This window comes from Gobio gobio, assembly GCF_949357685.1.
Source record: "Gobio gobio genome assembly, chromosome: 24".
NCBI lineage: Eukaryota > Metazoa > Chordata > Actinopteri > Cypriniformes > Gobionidae > Gobio > Gobio gobio.
The window spans coordinates 1,682,021-1,709,252 of NC_137120.1; the positions used below are offsets into that span (position 1 = coordinate 1,682,021).

General features: G+C 41.1%; 2 protein-coding genes across 2 annotated transcripts in view; one reads left to right on the top strand and one right to left on the bottom strand.

The window, feature by feature from the left end:
• The first annotated feature begins 244 nt into the window (after window positions 1-244).
• On the top strand, window positions 245-16,888 carry camk1ga (calcium/calmodulin-dependent protein kinase IGa). The gene is made up of 13 exons (XM_079807768.1): window positions 245-338; window positions 1,328-1,440; window positions 4,980-5,105; window positions 7,180-7,254; window positions 7,347-7,485; window positions 8,596-8,719; window positions 8,796-8,871; window positions 8,967-9,079; window positions 9,172-9,250; window positions 10,886-10,973; window positions 11,056-11,381; window positions 16,367-16,435; window positions 16,521-16,888. Exons 2-13 carry the CDS (start codon window positions 1,355-1,357, stop codon window positions 16,654-16,656), a joined length of 1,437 nt encoding a protein of 478 aa, XP_079663894.1. The 5' UTR covers window positions 245-338; window positions 1,328-1,354; the 3' UTR covers window positions 16,657-16,888.
• A 98-nt stretch (window positions 16,889-16,986) lies between these two features.
• lamb3 (laminin subunit beta 3) overlaps window positions 16,987-27,232 on the bottom strand; it is a 23,483-nt gene continuing 13,237 nt past the window's right edge. The window contains exons 11-22 of the mRNA XM_079807767.1: window positions 27,078-27,232; window positions 26,775-26,871; window positions 25,357-25,729; window positions 23,775-23,935; window positions 23,489-23,700; window positions 22,180-22,383; window positions 21,880-22,024; window positions 21,519-21,726; window positions 20,066-20,207; window positions 19,808-19,984; window positions 19,571-19,724; window positions 16,987-17,228 (exon numbers count right to left, since the gene is read on the bottom strand). The exon at window positions 27,078-27,232 is cut by the window's right edge and continues 39 nt beyond it. Of these exons, the coding sequence (XP_079663893.1) occupies window positions 17,089-17,228; window positions 19,571-19,724; window positions 19,808-19,984; window positions 20,066-20,207; window positions 21,519-21,726; window positions 21,880-22,024; window positions 22,180-22,383; window positions 23,489-23,700; window positions 23,775-23,935; window positions 25,357-25,729; window positions 26,775-26,871; window positions 27,078-27,232 (2,168 nt within the window). The 3' untranslated portion in view covers window positions 16,987-17,088. The remainder of the gene's footprint in view (window positions 17,229-19,570; window positions 19,725-19,807; window positions 19,985-20,065; window positions 20,208-21,518; window positions 21,727-21,879; window positions 22,025-22,179; window positions 22,384-23,488; window positions 23,701-23,774; window positions 23,936-25,356; window positions 25,730-26,774; window positions 26,872-27,077) is intronic.

Here is a 27,232-nt window from a genome sequence, read left to right on the forward strand (position 1 = left end):
TTGAAAGTGTCAAACTGCTGTCAATGGAGTAACAGAAAGCTCTCGGATTTCATCAGAAATATCATAATTTGTGTTGTGAAGATGAACGAAGGTCTCACGGGTGAGTAATTAACGACAGAATTCACATTTTTGGGCGAACTAATCGACAGATATCCATTGGCACTTTATCTGTGGCGGTTTTTGCAGGGGAAGGTTATTGTCAGGTAATCGCGGGTGACGTCACGCCCCCGGCCCCGCCCACCGCGCGCGGTTCTCCTGAAGCGCGCGCGCGTGAGAGTTCAGGTAGATGCTCGTCCGCGTCTCCTCCTCATCACACCATCTTCATCTCTCCTGTCCGGGTAAGACTTCTTTCAGCTCATTTATCATTTCTCTGACACTTCATTAGGAGCTTTTCACATTTGTGATCCTATTTATGTTTATACTAAACTCAGTATTTCAGCTGTTAAAGAGAAAGACCAAAGATAAATGTAAATGATAGTCATTAACAAACTTTATATACGTTCTTTAGTTTTGAATATGAAAGAATTAAAACTATTCAAGATGTGTGTAAACCAATTATCTATAATATGTGACCCTGGAGCACAAAACCAGTCATAACTCATAAGTAGGCTATATCTGTGCCAATAGCCAACAACACATTGTGTGGGTAAAATTATACATTTTTCTGTTATGCCAAAAATCATTAGGATATTAAGATCATGATCTATGAAGATATTTAGTAAATGTCCTACTGTAAATATATCATACATGTAATATTAATAGTAATATGCAACGCTAAGGACTTAATCTGAAGAACTTTAAAGGAGATTTTCTCAATATTTAGATGTTCTTACACCCTCAGATTCCAGATTTTCAAATTCTGTCCTAACAAACCAAATCTCAATTTCTAAAAAGTGACCCTTATGACTGGTTTTGTGCTCCAGGGTCACATATAGTGTACTAATGTTATTAAGTGACACTAGATAAGAGCTCATTTGCTAAACTTAACTAACAAATAATATATTTTGAAAGCATTTATTAGTCTTACTGTTAGTTAAACGCTCGTCTAATGATTTGAATAATGTTAGTAAATGTTGAAATGACTATTAGTTAAGAGGAATAAACGCACTGTAATGTGTAATATTAAATGCATTAACCTACATAGAGAGATCAGAGATCAGCTCGGATTCATTAGTGTGGCCGAACGCGACCGTCCTGGCCTTTATATAAGAGTGAAGTAATCCGTCACACTTCTGAAGGCTTATGAACATGAACACACACACATGTGAAGGTTTATGTAAGTGTGATGGGGAATTCATATGGCAGATGTGTGTTGATATCGCTGCAGGAGTCAGTTCCTCAAACCTGAGCCGCGATGGGTCGGAAGGAGATCAACTGCAGCTGGAAGAAGATCACCAGCAACATCAAGGAGATTTTTGACTTCAAGGAAGTTCTGGGATCGTAAGTATTTCATGACCATGATCACTGTGATTTCACGAGGACACGTTGAGTCAGGAATCAGCCCAGCGCTCATGGAGGTGTTTCTGCGAACTTGTGCGCTGTTACAGGATTAGAGGAGACACATGTGTCTGAGCCTGAGAAGCAGATTAACGGATTGAGGGCCCGGGGACATTTTTATCAATGAAGCCGTTCATCCTCTTGCTCCTATTGAGAGATACCTGGAGGAACCGTTTAGCACTAATACAGAATATTATTCAACACTGTGAAGTGTTACGGAGCATTACAAAGCATTCTGAAATGTTAGAAAGCTTTTAGAGGCACTATTATCTCATATGGCGCTTTATGAAGGGTTATGAAGCATTATGAAGGGTTATGAAGTGTTGGGAATCATTAAGAAGTGTTCTGAAATGTTAGAAAGCTTTTAGAGGCACTATTATCTCATATGGCACTTTATGAAGGGTTATGAAGCATTATGAAGGGTTATGAAGTGTTGGGAATCATTAAGAAGTGTTCTGAAATGTTAGAAAGCTTTTAGAGGCACTATTATCTCATATGGCACTTTATGAAGGGTTATGAAGCATTATGAAGGGTTATGAAGTGTTGGGAATCATTAAGAAGTGTTCTGAAATGTTAGAAAGCTTTTAGAGGCACTATTATCTCATATGGCGCTGTATGAAGGGTTATGAAGCATTATGAAGGGTTCGGATGTGTTGTGAATCATTACGAAGTGTTCTGAAATGTTAGAAAGCCATAAGAGGCACTATTATCACCTATGGCGCTTTATTAAGGGTCATGAAGCATTATGAAGTGTTATGATGTGTTGTGAATCATTACGAAGTGTTCTGAAATGTTAGAAAGCCATAAGAGGCACTATTATCACCTATGGCGCTTTATTAAGGGTTATGAAGCATTATGAAGTGTTATGATGTGTTGTGAATCATTACGAAGTGTTCTGAAATGTTAGAAAGCCATAAGAGGCACTATTATCACCTATGGCGCTTTATTAAGGGTTATGAAGCATTATGAAGTGTTATGAGATGTTGTGAATCATTACGAAGTGTTCTGAAATGTTAGAAAGCTTTAAGAGGCACTATTATCACCTATGGCGCTTTATGAAGGGTTATGAAGCATTATGAAGGGTTATGATGTGTTGTGAATCATTGCAAAGTGTTCTGAAAAGCTCTTATGATAGTTGATGAAGTTTTATGAGGTGCTATGAAGGTTTATGAAATATTAGTTGGACATTAAAAGGTGTTGGGAGGCTTTGAAAGGCTTTACTGAACCATATAAATTGTTGTAAAGTGTTATGAAGCTTTATGAATCATCAAGAGTTGTTAGGAAGGGTTATAAAGTGGGCAAAATGCTATTAAGTTTTAATAGTTAATATACAGTAAGCTCGTATGACACTTATGGGGTATGAAACATCATTAGGTGTTATGAAGCATTATGAGATGTTATGAGTCATTATGCAGTAAGCTTGTATGGCACGTTATGAAGAGTTCTGAAGTATTATGAGATGTTATGAAGTGGTATGAGGCACTATAAGCTTTGTAATGCTGTACTTAACTATTATAAGGCATTGTGAAGTAAAAGGTCCTTATGAGGGGTTATGAAGCATTATGGGGCACTATAAGGTGTTAGGAAGCTTTGTAAGACATAACGAACCATTATGAGACATTGCAAAGATTTATGAAGCTTTATGAACCATTACAAGCTTTAAGAGGTGCTATAAACTCTTATGACAGGTTTATGAAAATGAAGCATTACGAATATGAAGCTTTATGAAATGTTATAAATAACTATGAGGCACTATTAGAAAACTTTGTAAAGTGTTGCTGAACTATTAAATGAGGCATTGTGATGTTACAAAGAATTATAAAGTGGGCAAAAATGCTTTGTAGCTTGATATAAGCTTTTATGACACTTTTTGAACAGTTATGAAGCATTAACAGGTTTAATTATGATCATGTCATTTTCAGAGCATTCCGGAATGTTGTGAAGCTTTAAGAGGCACTCTTATGGTTATGAAGTGTTATGAGCAGTTATGAAGTATTTTTGAAGTGTTAAAATGCTTTACAGGGCAGTATAATGTGTTAGAAAGCTTCAAAAAGCAAAGCAAACTGAGCCGTTATGACACAGTGTAAAGTAATATGGACCTTTACGAAGTGTTATGAAGCTTTATGAAATGTAATGAAGCAGAATGGGGCACAATGTCATTAAGCATTCTGAAGTGTTATGAAGATTTATGAAGCTTGTTATGCAGCATTACAAAGTGTTCCACAATGTTCTGTAGCTTTAATAGCCACTATAAACTCTTATGACACTTTATGACGGGTTAGGAAACATTATGAGCTTTTTGAAGTGGTGTGAATATCTATAAGGTGTTATGTAGCTTTGTAAATTGTGCTGAGCCTTTATGACGTTTTATGAGTTGCTATGAAGCATTTTTTGTAACACTACGACACATTATGAAGCGGTATGAAGTGTTATGAAACGTTTGAAGCATTACGGTGCTACAAAATAATGTGCGTTATAATGCACCAGAAAATATTATGAAGCTGTATGAGACAGAGTTAACGGGTGAATCCTTATGAGGCATTATAAAGTGTTATACAGCTTTATGAGGCATTATGAAGTGTTATAAAGCTTTGAGGCATTATGAGGCTTGAATTTTTGGAAATATTTGTACTTTGACATTCAGAAATGCTCGTCAGGTGTTCGTTGACCGTGTGAGCATTAGTGAGCATTCTCTCTCTCCTTCCCTCTCTCTCTCTCTCTCTCTCTCTCTCTCTCTCTGAGAGGGTTTTGGCACGTGTCGATCTTCATCTGTGAATGACACAGGCATCAGAGAACATCCTGACACTAGTTCATTAAAGGATTACTGAGGCGGTGAATGTAAGTGGTTTTACGAGCCTGTACCACCACAGAGACTCCAAAAGAGAACTAGGTCTAACAAATCTTTGTTTACTGCGCTCCATTTTCTTCTTAATTCTTGTTGATTATGGATGAATTATTCATAACGTCTAGAATGAGTGTCCTGATTGGCTGCTGCACACACTCATGTGGATTACAGACTGACTTCAAGTAATCATTCCATCATCAATGGGCATCAGCCAAACGGTGACAGAAACCTGTAGTAACTCCGGAGTAAAGGTTAATATGTTCTCAATCTCAGATCTGAGGTAATCTGCTGTCGGAGTGCGCTTTCACACAGATGGTTTGACAATGTGCCAAGCATGGTGAGGACATGTTGCCGGGAGGTCGTGTTGTTCTGGGTCGTTGCAAGGCATTGCTAGGTGGTTGCTGGAGTGTTCTGGATTAAAGGCATTGTGGGTAATGAGTCATGAGGGGCGGTATTGGGTCTCTTATGTAACGCACAGTAATCCTCCTCCTAGGACAGTTATTCATGGGAGAGGTGGACTCAAGATAGACCAGGTGTGTTTACTGGATCAAGCTGGACACACACAGCACAGCCGTGTGCCGATAGATTAGAGCTGATCTCCATTCGCTGACGCTTCAACGTTCATGTGTTTGTGCAGGGGCTCGTTTTCTGAGGTCTACCTGGTGAGAGAGAAAGCAACCGGGAATTTCTACGCCCTGAAGTGTGTGAAGAAAAAACAGCTGCACCACTCAAACCTCGAGAACGAGATCAAGGTGCTGAAGAGGTACGGGACAACTACAAGACACAATACAAGCATTCAGATCACTAATATAATCATCAGAGATCAGATTACAGACCATAAACACAAAAAAAACACTGACAGAAATAAAGCTGCAAGCAGCGAGGCTGGGAGCGTCAGACCAACTGCAACAATGAGTGATTAAAGACATATTGAGATCATTTTAGGCAAAATGGCTGAAAAATCATAAATCCAGTCACTAGTAATTCGATTTAATTGTTTCGACCAATAGGTGGCGCTGTGACCAAACTGAAGTGGTGTGGTCAGAGTGAGGTGACAATGACACATGCAAAGTTTGGTGTCAATGTGCCAAAGCATTGCCGAGATACAGCCTCAGTCATTTTGGCATCACGTCAACTTTGTTGGTATGCGAAAACGGTTTTGTCTATCCATAACTTTTTGCCGATATGATCTGAAGATGATATGACACGAATTTGATGAAATTTGGACCTGTGGTCTAGGAGGAGTTTGAAAAAGTAGGTTTTTAAAGTAAAAAACAAAATGGAAGTTCAGCATTTTTGGAAATTTCATCATAACTTTTGACCACAAGGTGGCGCTGCCCCGAAACATTTTGAGTATCTTCACCCTCATGATGCTGAAGACACATATCGAGTTTCATTATGATATGCCAGTGTGTTTGAAAATATAGCATTTTACATCAAAATTCAAAATGGCCGATATGGGAAATTCGACTCGGCATACTGTACCGAATTTAAAGAGAGTTTTGTGATATTTGGTCAAATCGTTTAGAAATTATAAGCAAAAAGGTGGCACTAGGTGGCACTGCACCAAAACATCTTGATTACCTTCAGGGTGTGGTGCAGAAGACACATACAGAGTTTCGTAACGATTCGCCAATGTGTTCATAAAATATAGCACTTTATGACTAAATTCAAAATGGCCGACACACAAAATGGCTGACAGGAGAAAACTGGAGCTGCGTCCGAAATCGAATACTTCTCTACTATATAGTGTGCGAAAAACAGTCTGTGAAAAGTACCCGGATGACCTACTACTCCCGGCGAGATTCTGAAGTGTGCATACGATGGACACCTTACTATCCCATGAGGCCACGGGAGACGATTTATGAATGGAGGTGATGGGACGCAACTGACGCTGGTAGGTCACATGATCATGACAACATGGCGGATGGAGTACGTCCAGATTACATTCATACCATATAGAACTTACTTTTTTTTAACGGTCGCAAAGTTAGTTCAAATTCAAATACCTACTCACATATAGTACGCAATTTCGGACGCAGCCTGGGTATTATTCGACTCAGTATGCTGCACCGAATTTAAAGAGATTTAGCAAGTTATAAGCAAAAAGAGACATTTTTCATATCTCCTGACCACTAGGTGGTGCTGTGCCGAAACTGTGCAGTTAACCTCAGGTAATGGTTGTCATAACACACACCAAGTTTGGTCATAATACGCTAAAGCGATATAGCCTCACATTCATTTTGGCGGACACTTAAAAAAGTAGGTTTTTAAATAACATCAAAATGGCGGACAGGACGTTCGGCCGACTATGGCAAAATGTATGTTTGTTACCCAAGGAATCTATTAAGACCAGTTTCATTACAGTAAGCAATTTTAAGCAAAAGCCGTTCGCATTGTTTAAAATTTCATTATAAGTTTTGCCCCAAACTTTTTGAGTATCTTCAGGGCATGGTGCTGAAGACATGTATAGAGTTTCGAATGATACTTGTTCGTAAAATATAGCATTTTACAACTAAATTCAAAATGGCTGATGCCCTGAAAGAGCCATATTTCATATCTCCGGACCACTAGGTGGCACTGCAACAAAATTTTGTATGTATCCTCAGGTCAGGGTTGTCATAACACACACCAAGTTTGGTCAGAATGCGCTAAAGCGTTGCGGAGATTTTGTCACGTTCATTTTGGCGGACACTTCGTTGAATTCGTTTGCGTGTTATTCGAGAACGGTTTGACGAATCAACTTTTCGTCTGCTGAAAAATTGGAGCAACGACCTATGCTTTTCATGCTTATTTAATAACAATAAGAACGCCAACTGACTCTCTCTCTCTTTCAGGATAAAGCATCCTAATGTGGTGGGACTGGAGGACTTCTACGAAACCAGAACACACTATTACCTCGTCATGGAGCTGTACGTGTTGCAGAATCCCTGAAACACACACACACACACACACAATCTTTCAGCGTGTGTATTAATCCGTACATGTTTTGGTGCCTGTGCAGCGTGTCGGGCGGAGAGCTGTTTGACCGTATTCTGGATCGAGGGGTTTACACGGAAAAAGACGCCAGCCGTGTGATCAAACAGGTCCTGGAGGCCGTGTCCTACCTGCACCAGAACAGCATCGTCCACAGAGACCTGAAGGTGAGAGAGGAAGCTTTCTCTTCTGCTTTCTTCCCGGAACGACACTATATTCCTCATTATAATAATTCATGCGCAGAGTAAAGGGGCGGGGCCTGGTTGAGATAGTTAGTCGTGTGTTGAGACTGGCGGTTATGGTAAGGGGCGGGGCATTTCCCAAACACCAATCACAACACACCGCTCCAGCCGACCAATCAGAGCACAGTGTGCCTTTCAGAAGGAGGGGCTTCATAGAGACAGGAAGTAAACATTTTGAGTATCGAAATTATGAGTTTCATTATGATATGCCAGTGTGTTTGTAAAATATAGCATTTTACATCAAAATTCAAAATGGCCGATATGGGAAATTCGACTCGGCATACTGTACCGAATTTAAAGAGAGTTTTGTCATATTTGGTCAAATCGTTTAGAAGTTATAAGCAAAAAGAGACATTTTTTTAAAGCTACACTGTGTAACTTTTTTAGTTTATTCTTAGCTAAAAACACTTAGTTCTTTCAAAAATAGATGTGCTCATTAATGTATATTTACTTCTTTCAAGTAATAAAGTATTCTCGTAAGTTTATAATATGCCATTGTAAATACATACGGGTGAGGGTTCGAATGCGGGTCGCCATGTTGCCCCTCCATCTTGAAAGTACATTAGCCAAAGAGGGACATTCCCGTAAATTCAAGCTTCGCCTTTGGTGTTTTAACACTCGATGGCACCGTGTCCAATGTGGACGAGGGCGAACTGGAAGCCATGTTAATCTTGGACTAAATCAGCCACCGTAGGAGTTAAAACGAAATCGGAATTGAGAGGAACAGAAACTAATATTAACTGGATGGTCATATACAAGTTCACCACTAGATGGGGGAAAATATCACACAGTGTAGCTTTAAATATTTCTTGACCACTAGGTGGCGCTGCACCGAAACGTCTTGATTACCTTCAGGGTGTGGTGCAGAAGACACATACAGAGTTTCGTAACAATACGCCAATGTGTTCATAAAATATAGCACTTTATGACAAAATTCAAAATGGCCGACACACAAACAGACTGGGAAGAGAGGTGCCGCAACAATGGAGAAGAGTCCTAAATGTCATTAATGTCCGTGGTTCTGTCCGTCTGTAGCCCGAGAACCTGCTGTACTACAGTCCAGATGAGAACGCCAAGATCATGATCACTGACTTTGGGCTGTCCAAGATGGCGGATCACGGCGTGATGTCCACCGCCTGTGGGACTCCAGGATATGTTGGTACGAGCCGCTTGACTTCTGCGCTCAGATTGGCTGTACTGGTCATGATTCTCATTACTGTGGTGATTCTCCTCAGCTCCGGAGGTTCTGGCTCAGAAGCCGTACAGTAAAGCGGTGGACTGCTGGTCTATCGGCGTCATAACCTACATCCTGTGAGTCCGCCGTCACACACACACACACACACACTCACTCTTGAGAGCTGCTCAGTTGTGTTATCCCTCACTGGTTTCCTCGTGTGTTTGTTCAGGTTGAGCGGCTACCCGCCATTTTACGAGGAGAATGAAACGCGCCTGTTCTCCAAGATCATGAAGGCAGAATATGCGTTCCACTCGCCGTACTGGGACGACATCTCTGAGTCAGGTGGGTCAGAAACGCTCTTCACTGCCACCTGTGGGCTACATCAGCTCCTGCAGGCTTGATTCAAACATGCCTCTTTCTCCTGATTCCTGCAGCGAAGGACTTCATCAGGCACATGCTGGAGAAGAGCCCCAGTAAACGCTACACAACTGAACAAGCGCTCGGCCATCCATGGTGAGAGACAGATTATACTGACCGACCCAGGCCCGGATAGACACGCCTGAGTCATGGAAAAACAGAAAGAGTGTACAAATTCAGGATTCAACAAATAAACGACTGATTCATCAATAGACACACTAATTCATTACCGTATTGACTTATTAGTAATCAAACATACTGTATCATGAATAAACAGACATGTTCATTTATGAAATACTTCATTAATAAACGAATGCATAAAAATATACTGATAGTGCTGTAAAAAAATCGATTAATCACGATTAATCGCATCAACATAAACGTTTGTAAATACATAATTGTGTTTGTGTAATATATATATGTACACACACATATAGATGTATATATTTATTCCATGTTCAAATCGCAAAGATGAGAGGTTTTTATTCAATTTTAATTTAAAAAAACGTAAGTAGCAATAACAGTGTTCGAGTGGGCCCAATTCATTCAACTTTCAGTGAATCAATCCTAACGGATTCAATTATTTGTTTGAGGAATTTAACTCAGTGAATCATCTCATTTGATTAACTAAATCGACTCATTTGATTCACTGAATTGACCCGTTTGATTCCATGAATCGATTAGTTCGTTAAACTGAAATTTCAATGAATCAATTCATAACTTTGATTCAGTGAATCAGTTCCTAACTGATTTCAATATTTGTTTGATAAATTCAACTCAGTGAATTGTCTCATTTGATTCCATGAATCGATTAGTTCGTTAAACTGAAATTTCAATTAATCAATTCATAACATTGATTCAGTGAATCGATTCCTAATGGATATAAATATTTGTTTGATGAATTTAACTCATTAAATCGGCTCATTTGATGCACTAAATCGACTCTTTTGATTCACTGAATTGACTCGTTTGACTTTGTGAATCGATTAGTTTGTTAAACTGAAATTTAAAAAAGAAATCAATTCATAACTCTGATTCAGTGAATCAGTTCCTAACTGATTTAAATATTTGTTTGATAAATTCAACTCAGTGAATTGTCTCATTTGATTCCATGAATCGATTAGTTCTTTAAATTGACATTTCAATGAATCAATTCATAATGCTGATTCAGTGAATCGGTTCCTAACGGATTGAAATAGAAATGTTTTATATTAATGCGATTAATCGATTTGACAGCACTAGAATAAACATTCATTTTAAAATAAGCATGAATGATTAAACACGCTTGGATAAATTAAAATATTGATGCATAAATAAACAAACTTTTGCATAAAACATGCATATTCATAATTAAATACACTGATTCATGGATAAACATGTTTGATGAATCATACTTATGAATAAACTAATTCATAAATAACATGCAGATTCATAAATAAGTACTGATTAACTGATTAATCGCATACGTTATTACTAACATAAGTTTGTAAATACATAATTTATATATGTGTGTGTATATATACTGTACACACACACACATATATATATACAAAGTTTTATGTTAATGCGATTAATCGGTTTGACAGCACTAAAATACATTTATTTTAAAACAAGCACGAATGTATAAACACTGATTAATGAGAAAAAACACTATGATGAATCAAAATACTTATAATAACTTTCTTCACTTACTTTATCTGATTAACTTATGGATTAATAAACTGTCCTCAGGATCATCGGAGACACGGCACACAATGACAACATCCTTCAGTCCGTCTGTGAGCAGATCCAGAAGAATTTTGCCAAATCCAAGTGGAAGGTGAGAGAGCGGATCCGGATACACACTCGCCCTGTGTTCATGACTCGGTGTCTTCATGAGTGTGTGTGTGTGTGTGTTTCAGCAAGCCATCAATGTGACGGTGGCGGTCAGTCACATGCGGCGGCTGGCCCACGCTGACCCCGAGCCCCCGGCCACGCCCCTGAGCCCCACCCCGCTGATCGAGGTGCTGGACGTCTCGTCCCCCGGCCCCGCCCCCGACCAGCTGGACACCAATGGGAACCCCTCGAGCAGCCCCATGAGCCTATCGCCTCAGGCTGATGTCAGCAGGGGGCGGGGCCCGCTCAAGGCCTGCAACAGTGAGCCCATGCACGCGCTGGTCATCTCTGAGACCGGTCAGCACGCCTACCACTCCGAGTCGGACCTGTGTGGGCCAGAGAGCGCTGACAGGTGAGCATCACTGATATATGTGTGTGTGTGAGTGACACCTGTCAATCAGCTCTGTGTGGGCCAGAGAGCGCCGCTGACAGGTGAGCATCACTGATATATGTGTGTGTGAGTGACACCTGTCAATCAGCTCTGTGTGGGCCAGAGAGCGCCGCTGACAGGTGAGCATCACTGATATATATGTGTGTGTGAGTGACACCTGTCAATCAGCTCTGTGTGGGCCAGAGAGCGCCGCTGACAGGTGAGCATCACTGATATATGTGTGTGTGAGTGACACCTGTCAATCAGCTCTGTGTGGGCCAGAGAGCGCCGCTGACAGGTGAGCATCACTGATATATGTGTGTGAGTGACACCTGTCAATCAGCTCTGTGTGGGCCAGAGTCCGCTGACAGGTGAGCATCACTGATATATGTGTGTGTGAGTGACACCTGTCAATCAGCTCTGTGTGGGCCAGAGAGCGCTGACAGGTGAGCATCACTGATATATGTGTGTGTGTGAGTGACACCTGTCAATCAGCTCTGTGTGGGCCAGAGAGCGCTGACAGGTGAGCATCACTGATATATGTGTGTGTGAGTGACACCTGTCAATCAGCTCTGTGTGGGCCAGAGAGCGCTGACAGGTGAGCATCACTGATATATGTGTGTGTGTGAGTGACACCTGTCAATCAGCTCTGTGTGGGCCAGAGAGCGCTGACAGGTGAGCATCACTGATATATGTGTGTGTGTGAGTGACACCTGTCAATCAGCTCTGTGTGGGCCAGAGAGCGCTGACAGGTGAGCATCACTGATATATATGTGTGTGTGAGTGACACCTGTCAATCAGCTCTGTGTGGGCCAGAGAGCGCTGACAGGTGAGCATCACTGATATATGTGTGTGAGTGACACCTGTCAATCAGCTCTGTGTGGGCCAGAGAGCGCTGACAGGTGAGCATCACTGATATATGTGTGTGTGTGAGTGACACCTGTCAATCAGCTCTGTGTGGGCCAGAGAGCGCCGCTGACAGGTGAGCATCACTGATATATGTGTGTGAGTGACACCTGTCAATCAGCTCTGTGTGGGCCAGAGTCCGCTGACAGGTGAGCATCACTGATATATGTGTGTGTGTGAGTGACACCTGTCAATCAGCTCTGTGTGGGCCAGAGAGCGCTGACAGGTGAGCATCACTGATATATGTGTGTGAGTGACACCTGTCAATCAGCTCTGTGTGGGCCAGAGTCCGCTGACAGGTGAGCATCACTGATATATGTGTGTGTGAGTGACACCTGTCAATCAGCTCTGTGTGGGCCAGAGAGCGCTGACAGGTGAGCATCACTGATATATGTGTGTGTGAGTGACACCTGTCAATCAGCTCTGTGTGGGCCAGAGAGCGCTGACAGGTGAGCATCACTGATATATGTGTGTGAGTGACACCTGTCAATCAGCTCTGTGTGGGCCAGAGAGCGCCGCTGACAGGTGAGCATCACTGATATATGTGTGTGAGTGACACCTGTCAATCAGCTCTGTGTGGGCCAGAGAGCGCCGCTGACAGGTGAGCATCACTGATATATGTGTGTGAGTGACACCTGTCAATCAGCTCTGTGTGGGCCAGAGAGCGCCGCTGACAGGTGAGCATCACTGATATATGTGTGTGAGTGACACCTGTCAATCAGCTCTGTGTGGGCCAGAGAGCGCTGACAGGTGAGCATCACTGATATATGTGTGTGTGAGTGACACCTGTCAATCAGCTCTGTGTGGGCCAGAGTCCGCTGACAGGTGAGCATCACTGATATATGTGTGTGTGAGTGACACCTGTCAATCAGCTCTGTGTGGGCCAGAGTCCGCTGACAGGTGAGCATCACTGATATATGTGTGTGTGTGAGTGACACCTGTCAATCAGCTCTGTGTGGGCCAGAGAGCGCTGACAGGTGAGCATCACTGATATATGTGTGTGTGAGTGACACCTGTCAATCAGCTCTGTGTGGGCCAGAGAGCGCTGACAGGTGAGCATCACTGATATATGTGTGTGTGTGAGTGACACCTGTCAATCAGCTCTGTGTGGGCCAGAGTCCGCTGACAGGTGAGCATCACTGATATATATATGTGTGTGAGTGACACCTGTCAATCAGCTCTGTGTGGGCCAGAGTCCGCTGACAGGTGAGCATCACTGATATATATATGTGTGTGTGTGAGTGACACCTGTCAATCAGCTCTGTGTGGGCCAGAGTCCGCTGACAGGTGAGCATCACTGATATATGTGTGTGTGTGAGTGACACCTGTCAATCAGCTCTGTGTGGGCCAGAGAGCGCTGACAGGTGAGCATCACTGATATATGTGTGTGTGTGAGTGACACCTGTCAATCAGCTCTGTGTGGGCCAGAGTCCGCTGACAGGTGAGCATCACTGATATATATATGTGTGTGAGTGACACCTGTCAATCAGCTCTGTGTGGGCCAGAGAGCGCTGACAGGTGAGCATCACTACTGTCCAAATAAAGCCTCTGAAATATATGTCTGATTGACACCTGTCAATCAGGTCTGTGTGGGCCAGAGAGCGCTGACAGGTGAGCATCACTGATATATATATGTGTGTGAGTGACACCTGTCAATCAGCTCTGTGTGGGCCAGAGTCCGCTGACAGGTGAGCATCACTACTGTCCAAATAAAGCCTCTGAAATATATGTCTGATTGACACCTGTCAATCAGGTCTGTGTGGGCCAGAGAGCGCTGACAGGTGAGCATCACTGATATATATGTGTGAGTGACACCTGTCAATCAGCTCTGTCCGATTGCATTCTGGGATAGAACCGTTCACGAACAATTGCTGCCTTTGAATTTCACCCAAAAATAATAACCTCCAGCAACAGCATCAATATCACAATCCCCAAACGTTCCATGGTCAGATCACAAAGATGAGAGGTTTTTATTCAATTTTAATACAAAAAACGTAAGTAGCAATAACAGTGTTCGAGTGTGTCCAATTCATTCAACTTTCAGTGAATCAATCCATGACTCTGATTAAGTGAGTCGATTCCTAACAAATTCAAATCGTTGTTTCATAAATTCAACTCACTGAATCGACTCGTTTGTTCCTGTAAATCTATTAGTTAATTGATTCCTAACGGATTCAAATAATTCAGTAAATTAATCTCAGTGAATCGACTCATTTGATGCACTGAACCTACTTATTTGATTCACTGAATCAACTGGTTTGATCCTGTAAATAGATTAATTAAGTGATTCCTAATGGATTCAAATAGTTTAATAAATTCATCACAGTGAATCGACTCATTTGATGCACTGAATCGACTCTTTGATTATGTGAATCGATTCAACAGATTCCTAACGGATTCAAATAGTTCAATAAATTAATCTCAGTGAATCAACTCATTTGATGCACTGAACCTACTTATTTTATTCACTGAATCAACTCGTTTGATTCTGTAAATAGATTAGTTAAGTGATTCCTAATGGATTCAAATTGTTTAATAAATTCATCATAGTGAATCGACTCATTTAATGCACTGAATCGACTCGTTTGATTATGTGAATCGATTCATTCGTTCAACTGAAATTTCGATGAATCAATTGATAACCCTGATTCAGTGAGTCGATTCCTAACAGATTCAAATTGTTGTTTCATAAATTCAACTCACTGAATCGACTCATTTGTTCCTGTAAATCGATTAGTTAATTGATTCCTAATGGATTCAAATAGTTAAATAAATGTATCTTAGTGAATTGACTCATTTGATGCACTGACTCGACTCGTTTGATTTTGTGAATCGATTCATTCATTCATTCAACAGAAATTTCAATGAATCAATTCATAACCCTGATTCAGTGAATTGTTTCCTAACGGATTCAAATAGTTTCATGAATTCAACTCACTGAATCGACTCATTTGATGCAGAGAATTGACTTATTTGATTAACCAAATCAACTTGTTTGATTCTGTGAATTGATTAATTAGTTTAACAGAAATTTCAATGAACCAATTCATAACCCTGATTCAGTGAGTCGATTCCTAGCAGATTCAAATTGTTGTTTCATAAATTCAACTCACTGAATCGACTCATTTGTTCCTGTAAATCGATTAGTTAATTGATTCCTAATGGATTCAAATAGTTAAATAAATGTATCTTAGTGAATTGACTCATTTGATGCACTGACTCGACTCGTTTGATTTTGTGAATCGATTCATTCATTCATTCAACAGAAATTTCAATGAATCAATTCATAACCCTGATTCAGTGAATTGTTTCCTAACGGATTCAAATAGTTTCATGAATTCAACTCACTGAATCGACTCATTTGATGCAGAGAATTGACTTATTTGATTAACCAAATCAACTTGTTTGATTCTGTGAATTGATTAATTAGTTTAACAGAAATTTCAATGAACCAATTCATAACCCTGATTCAGTGAGTCGATTCCTAGCAGATTCAAATTGTTGTTTCATAAATTCAACTCACTGAATCGACTCGTTTGTTCCTGTAAATCGAATAGTTAATTGATTCCTAACGGATTCAAATATTTTAATAAATTTAACTCATTGAATCGACTCATTTGATGCACTGAACCTACTTATTTTGATTCACTGAATCGACTCATTTGATCCTGTAAATCAATTAGTTATGTGTTTCCTAACGGATTCAAATAGTTAAATAAATTCATCTCAGTGAATTGACTCATTTGATGCACTGAATCGACTCGTTTTTCACTGATTCAGTGAATCATTTCCTAACGTATTCAAATAGTTTCAAAAATTCAACTTACTGAATCGACTCATTTGATTAACCGAATCGACTCATTTGATTCACTGAATCGATTCAGTTTGATAGCTGGAAATGAACGGTTCCTGTGAGTCTGTGACTGATTCACAACTCTGATTCAAAGATTCGTTTGCATCATCTCTCAAATGTTTTCTGATGTGTCCATGTGGCAATGTACATGACTAAATGCTGCTGGTTGAAGTGAATCAAACTGAAGTGAGTCTCTTCTGTGTTTCAGGTCGGACAGATTGATGTGTGCCACAGATGGGCGTGGCCAGTCCCTGCAGACCGGCGTTTGCTCTGTGATGTAATGGTCTGAGTGACAGCTGTCAGTCAAATGTCCGGCGGTCACGTGATCGTGAAGGTGTTCTTCTTCTCTCTGTCTCTCTCAGATCCCGTGTGTTTATGTGTGTGTCACATGTCAGACACACGAGTGCCAAACGCACACACACACACACACCTGCTCCTCACACTCTGACTGGACGGAGAGCGTATTCCACCTACTGTCTGCATACTCATGTACAGTAGTCATATTTACAGCCGTGGGCTGGCCAGGGTGCATCATGGGAAGGACGGATCACATGTGCCACTGTTCTACTGGGAACGGCTGCGTGTTTGAAATGCCGAAGGACTGGTTAGATATTATTTTCTTATTTAAGACGGGCTGTTATACTCTCTGTGTTTGTGTTTTCTATGTGCTCAGTATCATCATAAACTCTGCTGTATTCATAACATCAAATAAAGCTCTTTACACACCAGCAGTGCTTCTGTCACTCGTGTGTGCTTCTTCTTCTGCTGTGTTTGATCAGGACTCGTTCAGAAGAGTCATACCAGTGAAAACACGGACACACAATGATTCAGTCATCGCTTTATTGATCACGTAAGCAGCTCAGTGAATCCTCGCTGAGTGTACTGTGTGTGTGTGTGTGTGTGTGTGTGTGTGTGTGTGTGTGTGTGTGATCAGCCCTGGCACATGTTGAGTCCGATGACTTTAATGCGGATATCGTCTCGGAGTTTCTCCACCTGAGCGTCCAGACCGGTCAGTCGCGTGCCGTTCTCCTCCATCTCCGCCGCCCGCTGCCGTATGGACGCCTCTTTATCTGAGACACAAACACCAGCGGTTACCATGGGGAATGTGTGTGCGTGACATTATGGGATGGATGTTTGGATTTTATTATTAATTACATTTCAAATGTAGCAAACACACTGTTTGAGTTGAGTTCATTTAACTGACTCTGATTCAATGGATCGATTCCTACATAGTCAGTGAATCGACTCGTTTGACTCACATAATCGATTCATTTCTGATTAGAGTCAATTCTGAAGCAGTTTAATACACTGATTCAAATAAGCCGATTCAGTAAATCAAATGAATCTATTGATTGATTCATAACTGATTCAATGATTTGTTTGTATCGTCACTCTAAAATGTCTTAAAAATATCTTGCTCTTACAAACCCTACAAGTGGTAATGTGTGCATGACATTATGGGATGGATGTTTTGATTTGATTATTATTGCATTTAAAAATGTAACCTTTGGTAGCAGAAACAGTGTTTGAGTTGAGTTCATTTAACTGACTCTGATTCAGTGGATCGATTCCTACATAGTCAGTGAATCGACTCGTTTGACTCACAGAATCGATTCATTTGATTCACAGATTCGAGTAAATTGATCAATTGAATCAACTCTGAATCTGTTGAATACACTGATTCAAATAAGCCAATTCAGTGAATCAAATGAGTATTTATTGATTCATAACTGATTCAATTATGTGTCTGTATCATCACTCTAAAATGTCTTACAAATGTCTTGGACTCTCAAACCATACAGTAATGTGTGTGCTTGACATTATGGGATGGATGTTTTGATTTTATTATTAATTACATTTCAAATGTATAACCTTCAGTAGCAAAAACACTGTTTGAGTTGAATTCATTCAACTGACTCTTATTCAGTGGATCGATTCCTCACGTATTCAAAAAGTCAGTGAATCGACTCATTTGATACACAGAATCGATTCATTTGATCCATGGATTTGAATGAATATATTGAATCGACTCTCTGAATCAATTGAATACACTAATTGTTTCAAATGAGCCGATTCAGTGAATCAAATTAGTATTTATTCATCACTGATTCAATGATTTGTTTGTATCATCACACACAAACCATACCGGTGGTAATGTGTCCATGACATTATGGGATGGATGCTTTGATTTTATTATAAATTGCATTAAAAATTTAACCTTCAGTAGCAAAAACAGTGTTTGAGTTGAGTTCATGCAACTGGATCGATTCCTACAGTCAGTGAATCGACTCGTTTGACTCACAGAATCGATTCATTTCTGATTTGAGTGAATTGATCAATTGAATAAACTCTGAATCAGTTGAATACACTGATTCAAATAAGCCGATTCAGTGAATCAAATGAGTATTTATTGATTCATCACTGATTCAATTATTTGTCTGTATCATCACTCTAAAATGTATTACAAATGTAATGTGTGTGCTTGACATTATGGGATGGATGTTTTGATTTTATTATTAATTACATTTCAAATGTAGCAAAAACACTGTTTGAGTTGAATTCATTCAACTGACTCTTATTCAGTGGATCGATTCCTCACGTATTGAAATAGTCAGTGAATCGACTCATTTGATTCACATACTCGATTCAATTGATCCATGGATTTGAATGAATAAATTGAATCGACTCTCTGAATCAATTGAATACACAAATTGTTTCAAATGAGCCGATTCAGTGAATCAAATGAGTATTTATTCATAACTGATTCAATGATTTGTTTGTATCATCACACACAAACCATACCGGTGGTAATGTGTCCATGACATTATGGGATGGATGCTTTGATTTTATTATAAATTGCATTTAAAATTGAACCTTCAGTAGCAAAAACAGTGTTTGAGTTGAGTTCATGCAACTGGATCGATTCCTACAGTCAGTGAATCGACTCGTTTGACTCACAGAATCGATTCATTTCTGATTTGAATGAATTGATCAATTGAATAAACTCTGAATCAGTTGAATACACTAATTCAAATAAGCAGATTCAGTCAATCAAATGAGTATTTATTGATTCATCACTGATCAAATTATTTGTTTGTATCATCACACACAAACCATACCGGTGTTAATGTGTGTCCATGACATTATGGGATGGATGTTTTGATTTTATTATACATTGCATTTAAAGTTGAACCTTCAGTAGCAAAAACAGTGTTTGAGTTGTATTCATATATTCATTTGATTCACTAAATCGACTCACAGAATCGAACAAATCCACTCATTGATTCAGTGAATCAAAGGAATCTATTTACTGATTCATAACTATGATTCGTTCGCATCTCTAAAATGTCTCGCAATCACTCACAGACCATGCGAGCGGTGATGTGTGTGCTGGGTGTTTTGTGGGCGTCACCTTTCAGGGCCGTCATGATGTCAGAGGTGTCCGTCATCAGAGACTCCGCCTCCTCCTGCAGCTTCAGTAGACGGACGCCGTCTTGGCCTGCCTGAGCGTTTTCTCCTGCGGCCCGTTTCATCTTCTCAAACTCGTCTTTTAGCTCCTCCAAGGCCTACAAACACACGTGGCTTTACTAACCAAACATCACTGTGGCTAAAGAGCGGTGTGTGTGTGTGTGTGTGTGTGTTCCAGTACCTGTGCGGCCCGGTCCGCCTCGTCTTCAGCTGATTTGGCCTGATCCTGAGCGTTGTTGGCCAGATCTGTTCCTGTCCTCACGTCCCTCCTCAACACGTCCAGCAGGGGGCGGATCTCATCCATCAGCCCTGAGATACCCACAATCCCCTGCTCCGCGGGAGCCAGCGCGTCCTCTATCTGAGACACACAGGTTAAATCCGGGTTACTTTGTGTTTTGAGGTGGTTCGTGATGTTTCCGCACACATGACTGGGACTGACCCGCTCGATGTCCTTCTTGACGGAGCTGGCGATGTCGAGGCTCTGCTGGATGTTGTCCTCCAGATCCTCCAGAGCCGCCTCGTTGTCCTCCATGGTCTTCAGAACGGCCTCTCCGTCCTGCTGGATGCCAAACGCAGCGTCTCTGCACAAACACCACACAAACACATCCATTACATCTCACATACACTCACCTAAAGGATTATTAGGAACACACACTAATACTGTGTTTGACCCCCTTTGGCCTTCAGAACTGCCTTAATTCTACGTGGCATTGACTCAACAAGCTGCTGAAAGCATTCTTTAGAAATGTTGGCCATATTGATAGGAGAGCATCTGCAGTTGATGGAGATTTGTGGGATGCACATCCAGGGCACGAAGCTCCCGTTCCACCACATCCCAAAGATGCTCTATTGGGTTGAGATCTGGAGACTGTGGCGGCCATTTTAGTCCAGTGAACTCATTGTCATGTTTAAGAAACCAATTTGAAATGATTGGAGCTTTGTGACGGTGCATTATCCTGCTGGAAGTAGCCATCAGAGGATGGGGACATGGTGCTCATAAAGGGATGGACATGGGCAGAAACAATGCTCAGGTAGGCCGTGGCATTTAAACCATGCCCAATTGGCACTAAGGGGCCTAAAGTGTGCCAAGAAAACATCCCCCACACCATTACACCACCACCACCAGCCTGCACAGTGGGAACAAGGCATGATGGATCCATGTTCTCATTCTGTTTACGCCAAATTCTGACTCTACCATCTGAATGTCTCAACAGAAATCGAGACTCATCAGACCAGGAAACATTTTTCCAGTCTTCAACTGTCCAATTTTGGTGCAAATTGTCGCCTCTTTCTCCTATTAGTAGTGGAGATGAGTGGTACCCGGTGGGGTCTTCTGCTGTTGTAGCCCATCCGCCTCAAGGTTGTGTGTGTTGTGGCTTCACAAATGCTTTGCTGCAGACCTCGGTTGTAACGAGTGGTTATTTCAGTCAAAGTTGCTCTTCTATCAGCTTGAATCAGTCGGCCCATTCTCCTCTGACCTCTAGCATCAACAAGGCATTTTCTCCCACAGGACTGCCGCATACTGGATGCTTTTCCCTTTTCACACCATTCTTTGTAAACCCTAGAAATGGTTGTGTGTGAAAATCCCAGTAACTGAGCAGATTGTGAAATACTCAGACCGGCCCGTCTGGCACCAACAACCATGCCACGCTCAAAATGTCTTAAATCCCCTTTCTTTCCCATTCCGACATTCAGTGTGGAGTTCAGGAGATTGACCAGGACCACACCCCTAAATGCACTGAAGCAACTGCCATGTGATTGGTTTATTAGATAATTGCATTCATGAGAAATTGAACAGGTGTTCCTAATAATCCTTTAGGTGAGTGTACATTACAATAATGATGCCAGTCGAGCGTTATTGTCAGAAGGGAAATGAGTGTGTGTGTGTGTACCGTGTTTCGCGGGCCGCGTCCAGCAGGCGTCTGGCGTGGTCCAGCTGTGGGCCGCTGGCCGTGAGGACGCTGCTGCTGTCGGGCAGAGAGGACGTGAGATCCTGCAGCTCCTTCAGCTTCTGCTTCAGCTGATCCAGGGTCAGGGGGAGCCGGGCCTCCAGAACGGCCTCACACACCCGCTGGACCTGCTCCGGGTCTGAGTGAGGCTCTGAGACGGGCGACAACACACACTTTACAACACCACACTACACACTACAGCTGCTCAACGCCAGACTACTGCCTCACACACTACTTTATGAATAAATTAATATATACTTTGCAGTGTGCAGTAAGTCAAAATGTGTGTGTGTGTGTTACTGACCTGACAGGAAGTCCCTCAGTGTGCTGATAAAGTTTTTGGTGTCCTTCAGGTCTCCGTCCACGTCGGATCGCACCTGCTTGATCTGATTGGCCAGCTTGTCAGTGGTCAGCCGCACACGATTGGCTGAATCTTCAGCTTCCTGTATCTGTATTTCAGAGTCAATGTAAAATCAAATAGTCTTATTAGTCGTACTAGCCGGTCGTGTGTGGCTGTACCATCTTTATATTTCCCAATGTAATTCAACACATTTTATTAATCTAACATTTACAATACTTTGCATATTGTATGTAAATGAGGTACCTGCGCCGCTGCTTGTGTGATCTTGTCGTTGAGCTCCTGCAGTTTGGCCTTGACCTCATCGGCGTCCTGGAAGGCCCTGTTGGCATTGGGCAGCGCTCCTGCGCAGGTTTCCTCCGCTCCACACGGGGGCGCTCCATCAGGAGGACACAGGTCGCCTCCGCAGCGCTCCGGAGTGCAGGGCTCCACGCGATTGCTGCCGCACACCTGCCGAACACACCTTTACTCATAGATCCATAATAAAGGCTCGATGTCTCGTCCGCTGCTGGCCAATGGAGGTCCACATCCGCTCCTGGCGGCCATCTTGTCTCAGTCAGCTCGTTCACTCATTGTGTTTTAATGATCATTTTTGTTTATGGCTTCCTTTGATTTGAACAGATTATGTGTTTTGTTAACACTCTGACAAAAACCACAAGCTCGCATAAAAAGCCAACAGTCAAACTGCCCAACTAAAGAAAACACTGATCACCATAACGGTGACCACATATTTTCAATAAAACATCATCATCTAAACCTCTCAATAAGAGCTTCTGTAGACGTCTTTCAGCCAAACTCTGCAGGACAGCGACTCTCTAGGACCGAACTTGCCTGCCAATGGTTTAATTGTACCCTAATGATCCATTGTGTACTTTTAAAGACACAGTTATACTTTTTGTTCCCCAAGGAGCAACTGTACCTTTTTTTCTGAGTGTATAGATGTTTTAAAAAAAACGAACAAAAAAGTGAATCGAGCTCTCTTTCGTGTATTTTTGCGCTTGAACTGTAAAACACACCTATGTCAAAATGTCAGTTTTGACATGTATTCAATTAACAGTCGGTTATGTAATGCTTAAATGCTCAATGAATGCATTACAATTGAACTAAACTCAGATTTTAGTCGACTAATACTACTGTAGATTTAGATCTTATGATATTTAGTCGATGAAAATTAAAAACAATGACTATGGCATTTAAGTCAATAGACTGACTAAAACGAAATCAAACTTTGCTGTCATGAACACGGGTCTAGACCAGGTATGGGCAAACTACAGAGATGTAGTTATGACACTGCATACTTATGAAAAATTATTCATAATTTGTTCAAGCATCCATAATTATAGCCACGTTAATAACGTTTGTAAGAAACCGAACCATTTGTAAATCCGTCCAGATTTCAGTGAGATAAGAGTATTTGTGTTCAGATCAGGAGCCCTGCCTGAGACAAGATGGCCGCCGGTGATGAAGTTAGAGACTCCACCGTAAGACTTCTAGCCTTTATTATATATTAGCCGTTCATCTATAAACTAACTCTTTCCGTCAGCGAGGATCTCACCTTGGCGGCGATGGGTGTCAGATTGGGCCGTGTTGCCATATCCTTCTTCAGCTTCTGCAGGTCTTTGGTGTTTCCGGGCTGCACGGCGTTCAGGCCGCTCAGGGCGTTTTCTCGCAATCCCTCTGACTTCTTCAGGACGTCTTTGGTGGCGTCGGCTCGCTTGACGGCATCGGTCGACGACTCGTACGACTTCTGAATGGCGTAGAAATCACCTGAGAGCGAGAAGGTTTCCATCAGTGATCATGCAGAAGAATCAGACGCTACAGACGGAGCGCTGGATACGCACTGGCATTGTGGGATCCGCCGGCGCTGGTGAAGGTGTCTCTCCGGGTGAAGTAGTCGAGACGCAGGGACGACAGGAGCGCCTGCAGCTCGTCCAGACTCCGCTCCAGCTCTAGGTCCTGTGGCTGCGACGGGAAATCTTCACTCAAACCCTTCATCTGAGACCTGGAAGAGCGGCGGGACGTTAGGATGACGTCATGTTTAGATCAACTCTGATGGAGCATCAGTGTGTGTGTGTGTTAACCTCAGCGCTTCGATCTCTGCAGGGCTACGGTCCAACTAACAAATAACTAATTTACTAAGTAACAACTAACTAACTAACTAACTAACAACCAACTAATTAATTAACCAACTGGCTAACCAACTAACAAATAACTAATTTACTAAGTAACAACTATCTTACTAACTAACTAACTAACTAACTAACTAACTAACTAACAACCAACTAATTAATTAACCAACTAGCTAACCAACTAACAAATAACTAATTTACTAAGTAACAACTATCTTACTAACTAACTAACTAACTAACTAACTAACTAACTAACTAACTAACTAACTAACTAACCAACAACCAACTAATTAATTAACCAACTAGCTAACCAAATAACTAATCTACTAAGTAACAACTATCTTACTAACTAACTAACTAACTAGTCAACTAACTATTTTACTAAATGACTAACAACTATTTTACTCACTAACTAACTAACTAACTAACTAACTAACTAACTAACTAACTAACTAACTAACTAACTAACTAACTAACTAACTAACTAATTTACTGACTAACTAACTAATTAACAAACTAGCTAACCAACTAACTAGGCAAGTAACAACTATTTTACTAAATGACTAACAACTATTTTACTAACTAACTACCAACTAATTAATTAATCAACTAACTAACTAACTAACTAACTAACTAACTAACTAACTAACTAACTAACTAACTAACTAACTAACAACATTAGGATGACTTCCTGTTTAAATAAACTCTGATGGAGCATCAGTGTGTGTGTGTGTGTTTACCTCAGCGCGTCGAGTCTCTGCAGGGCTTTGGTCCAACTAACAAATAACTAATTTATTAGTAACAACTATCTTACTAACTAACTAACTAACTAACTAACTAACTAACTAACTAACTAACTAACTAACAAATAACTAATTTACAAAGTAACAACTTTCTTACTAACTAACTAACTAACTAACTAACTAACTAACTAACTAACTAACTAACTAACCAACTAACTAACTAACTAACTAACTAACTCTAACTAACTAACTAACTAACTAACTAACTAATCAAATAACTAATTTACTGACTAACTAACTAATTAACAAACTAGCTAACCAACTAACTAGGCAACTAACAACTATTTTACTAAATGACTAACAACTATTTTACTAACTAACTAACTACCTAACTAAATAACGTTAGGATGACGTCATGTTTAGATAAACTCTGATGGAGCATCAGTCTGAAGTGTGTGTGTGTGTGTGAGTGTTTGTGTGTGTGTGTGTGTGTGTGTGTGAGTGTGTGTGTGTGTGTGTGTGTGTGAGTGTGTGTGTGTGTGTGTGTTTACCTCAGCGCGTCGAGTCTCTGCAGGGCTCCGGTCAGCAGGCGGCTGGACTGCGGCGGGACAGACACTGACTCCTGGATCAGTGCGAGGGAGTCCTGGAGTGTCTGGATCCTGCGGCTCGTGCTGCTGGGTATGGGCCGGCCGCTGGAGGACAGCAGGGAGTTGGAGAGAAGCTCCAGACTGAGCGTGAGCTCCTGCACCCGAGTGTTCATGCTGAAGAAGCAGGACGGGCACGCCGGGCATTCTGGGAAACTGGCACAGTGGCCACGGGCGCAGGCATCACAGCGGGCGCCGGTTATGCCCGGTTTACAGCGGCACGCGCCCGTGCGTTTATCACAGCCGCCCGACTCTGTGCCCGAGCGCTCGCAGTCACACGCTGACACACAAACCAGCAGCACACTTTCAGAATTACATCGTATCAAACACAATTTAATTTAATTCATAAATTGTAAACTAAATCATAATATAATAATAAACTTCACATATCAATATTACATGAATATTCAATTAATAACAAATAAAATAAACTACCATTCAATTGCATATTAATACATATGAATGAAATGAAATCAAATATCTTACTAACTAACCAACCAACCAACTAACAACTAACTAATTTACTAAAAAAAAACGAACAACTAACTTACTTACTAGCTAACTAACTGGCTAACTAACAACTACCTAACTAATTTACTAAAAAATCTAACAACTAACTAACTTGCTTACTTACAACTAACTAACCAACAAACAAACCAACTAACAACTAACAAATTTACTTAAAAAAACCTAACAACTAATTTGCTTACTAACTAACTAACTAACTAACTGGCTAACTAACAACTACCTAACTAATTTACAAAAAAAACGAAAAACTAACGTACTTACTAACTAACTAACTGGCTAACTAACTAATTTATTAAAAAAAAAAAAACTAACCAACTAGTTAACCAACTAAAAACTAACTAACTAATTTACTAACAATCTAACAACGAACTAACTTGCTAATTAACAAACTAGCTAACCAAATAACTAGGCAACTAACAACTATTTTACTAAATAACTAACAACTAAATAACTTACTAACTAATTTATTATCTAACTTGAAAACCAACAAAAAAAACTAAGTTGCTAAGAAACAACTATCTTACAAACCAAACTACCAACTATCTAATTGACTATCTAACGAATTAACTAACAACTATCTAACTAACCAACCAAACTAACAACTAACTAAAAATTAATAACTTACTATCTAACTAATTAACCAACCAAATAACTAACCAATTAACAACTAAACAACTAACGGACAACTACATAACTTACTAATGAATTAACCAACTAACTAACTAACTAACTAGCTAGCTAACTATACGGTGAGCTGTGTGAAATGAATGAAGGTTGTGTCGGCAGGAAACACTCACATCTGCAGCCAATCAGTGGATTTCCGTACGTGTTGTCAGGGCAACCGCTGCAAGTCCGGCCCCCGATCCCAGGACGACAGAGACACTGACCCGTGCGCTAAACCACGAGGATACACACGTCAGAACCTCCTGTATTCATGAGTGTGTGAGTGTGTGTGTGTGTGTGTGTGTGAGTGTGTGAGTGTGTGTGTGTGTGTGTGTGTGAGTGTGTGTGTGTGTGTGTGTGTGTGTGTGTGTGTGTGAGTGTGTGTGAGTGTGTGTGTGTGTGTGAGTGTGAGTGTGTGTGTGTGTGTGTGTGTGTACCGGGTCACAGGTGGCGCTGCGGGCGTTGATGGGGTCACAGTCACATGGCTGGCAGCCGTTGGGCGATGAAGGGTTCCAGTAACCCGGAGCACAGCGGTCACACGCTAAACCCTCTGCGTTAGCACGACACACACACTGACCCGTCAGCTGGTCAC

Coding starts and splice junctions, on each gene's coding strand:
- camk1ga (XM_079807768.1), top strand. CDS start 1,355: ATGGGTCGGAAGGAGATCAACTGCAGCTGGAAGAAGATCACCAGCAAC. Junction 8,872..8,966: donor GGCGTCATAACCTACATCCT/GTGAGTCCGCCG, acceptor GTGTTTGTTCAG/GTTGAGCGGCTACCCGCCAT. Junction 16,436..16,520: donor ACCGGCGTTTGCTCTGTGAT/GTAATGGTCTGA, acceptor TGTCTCTCTCAG/ATCCCGTGTGTTTATGTGTG.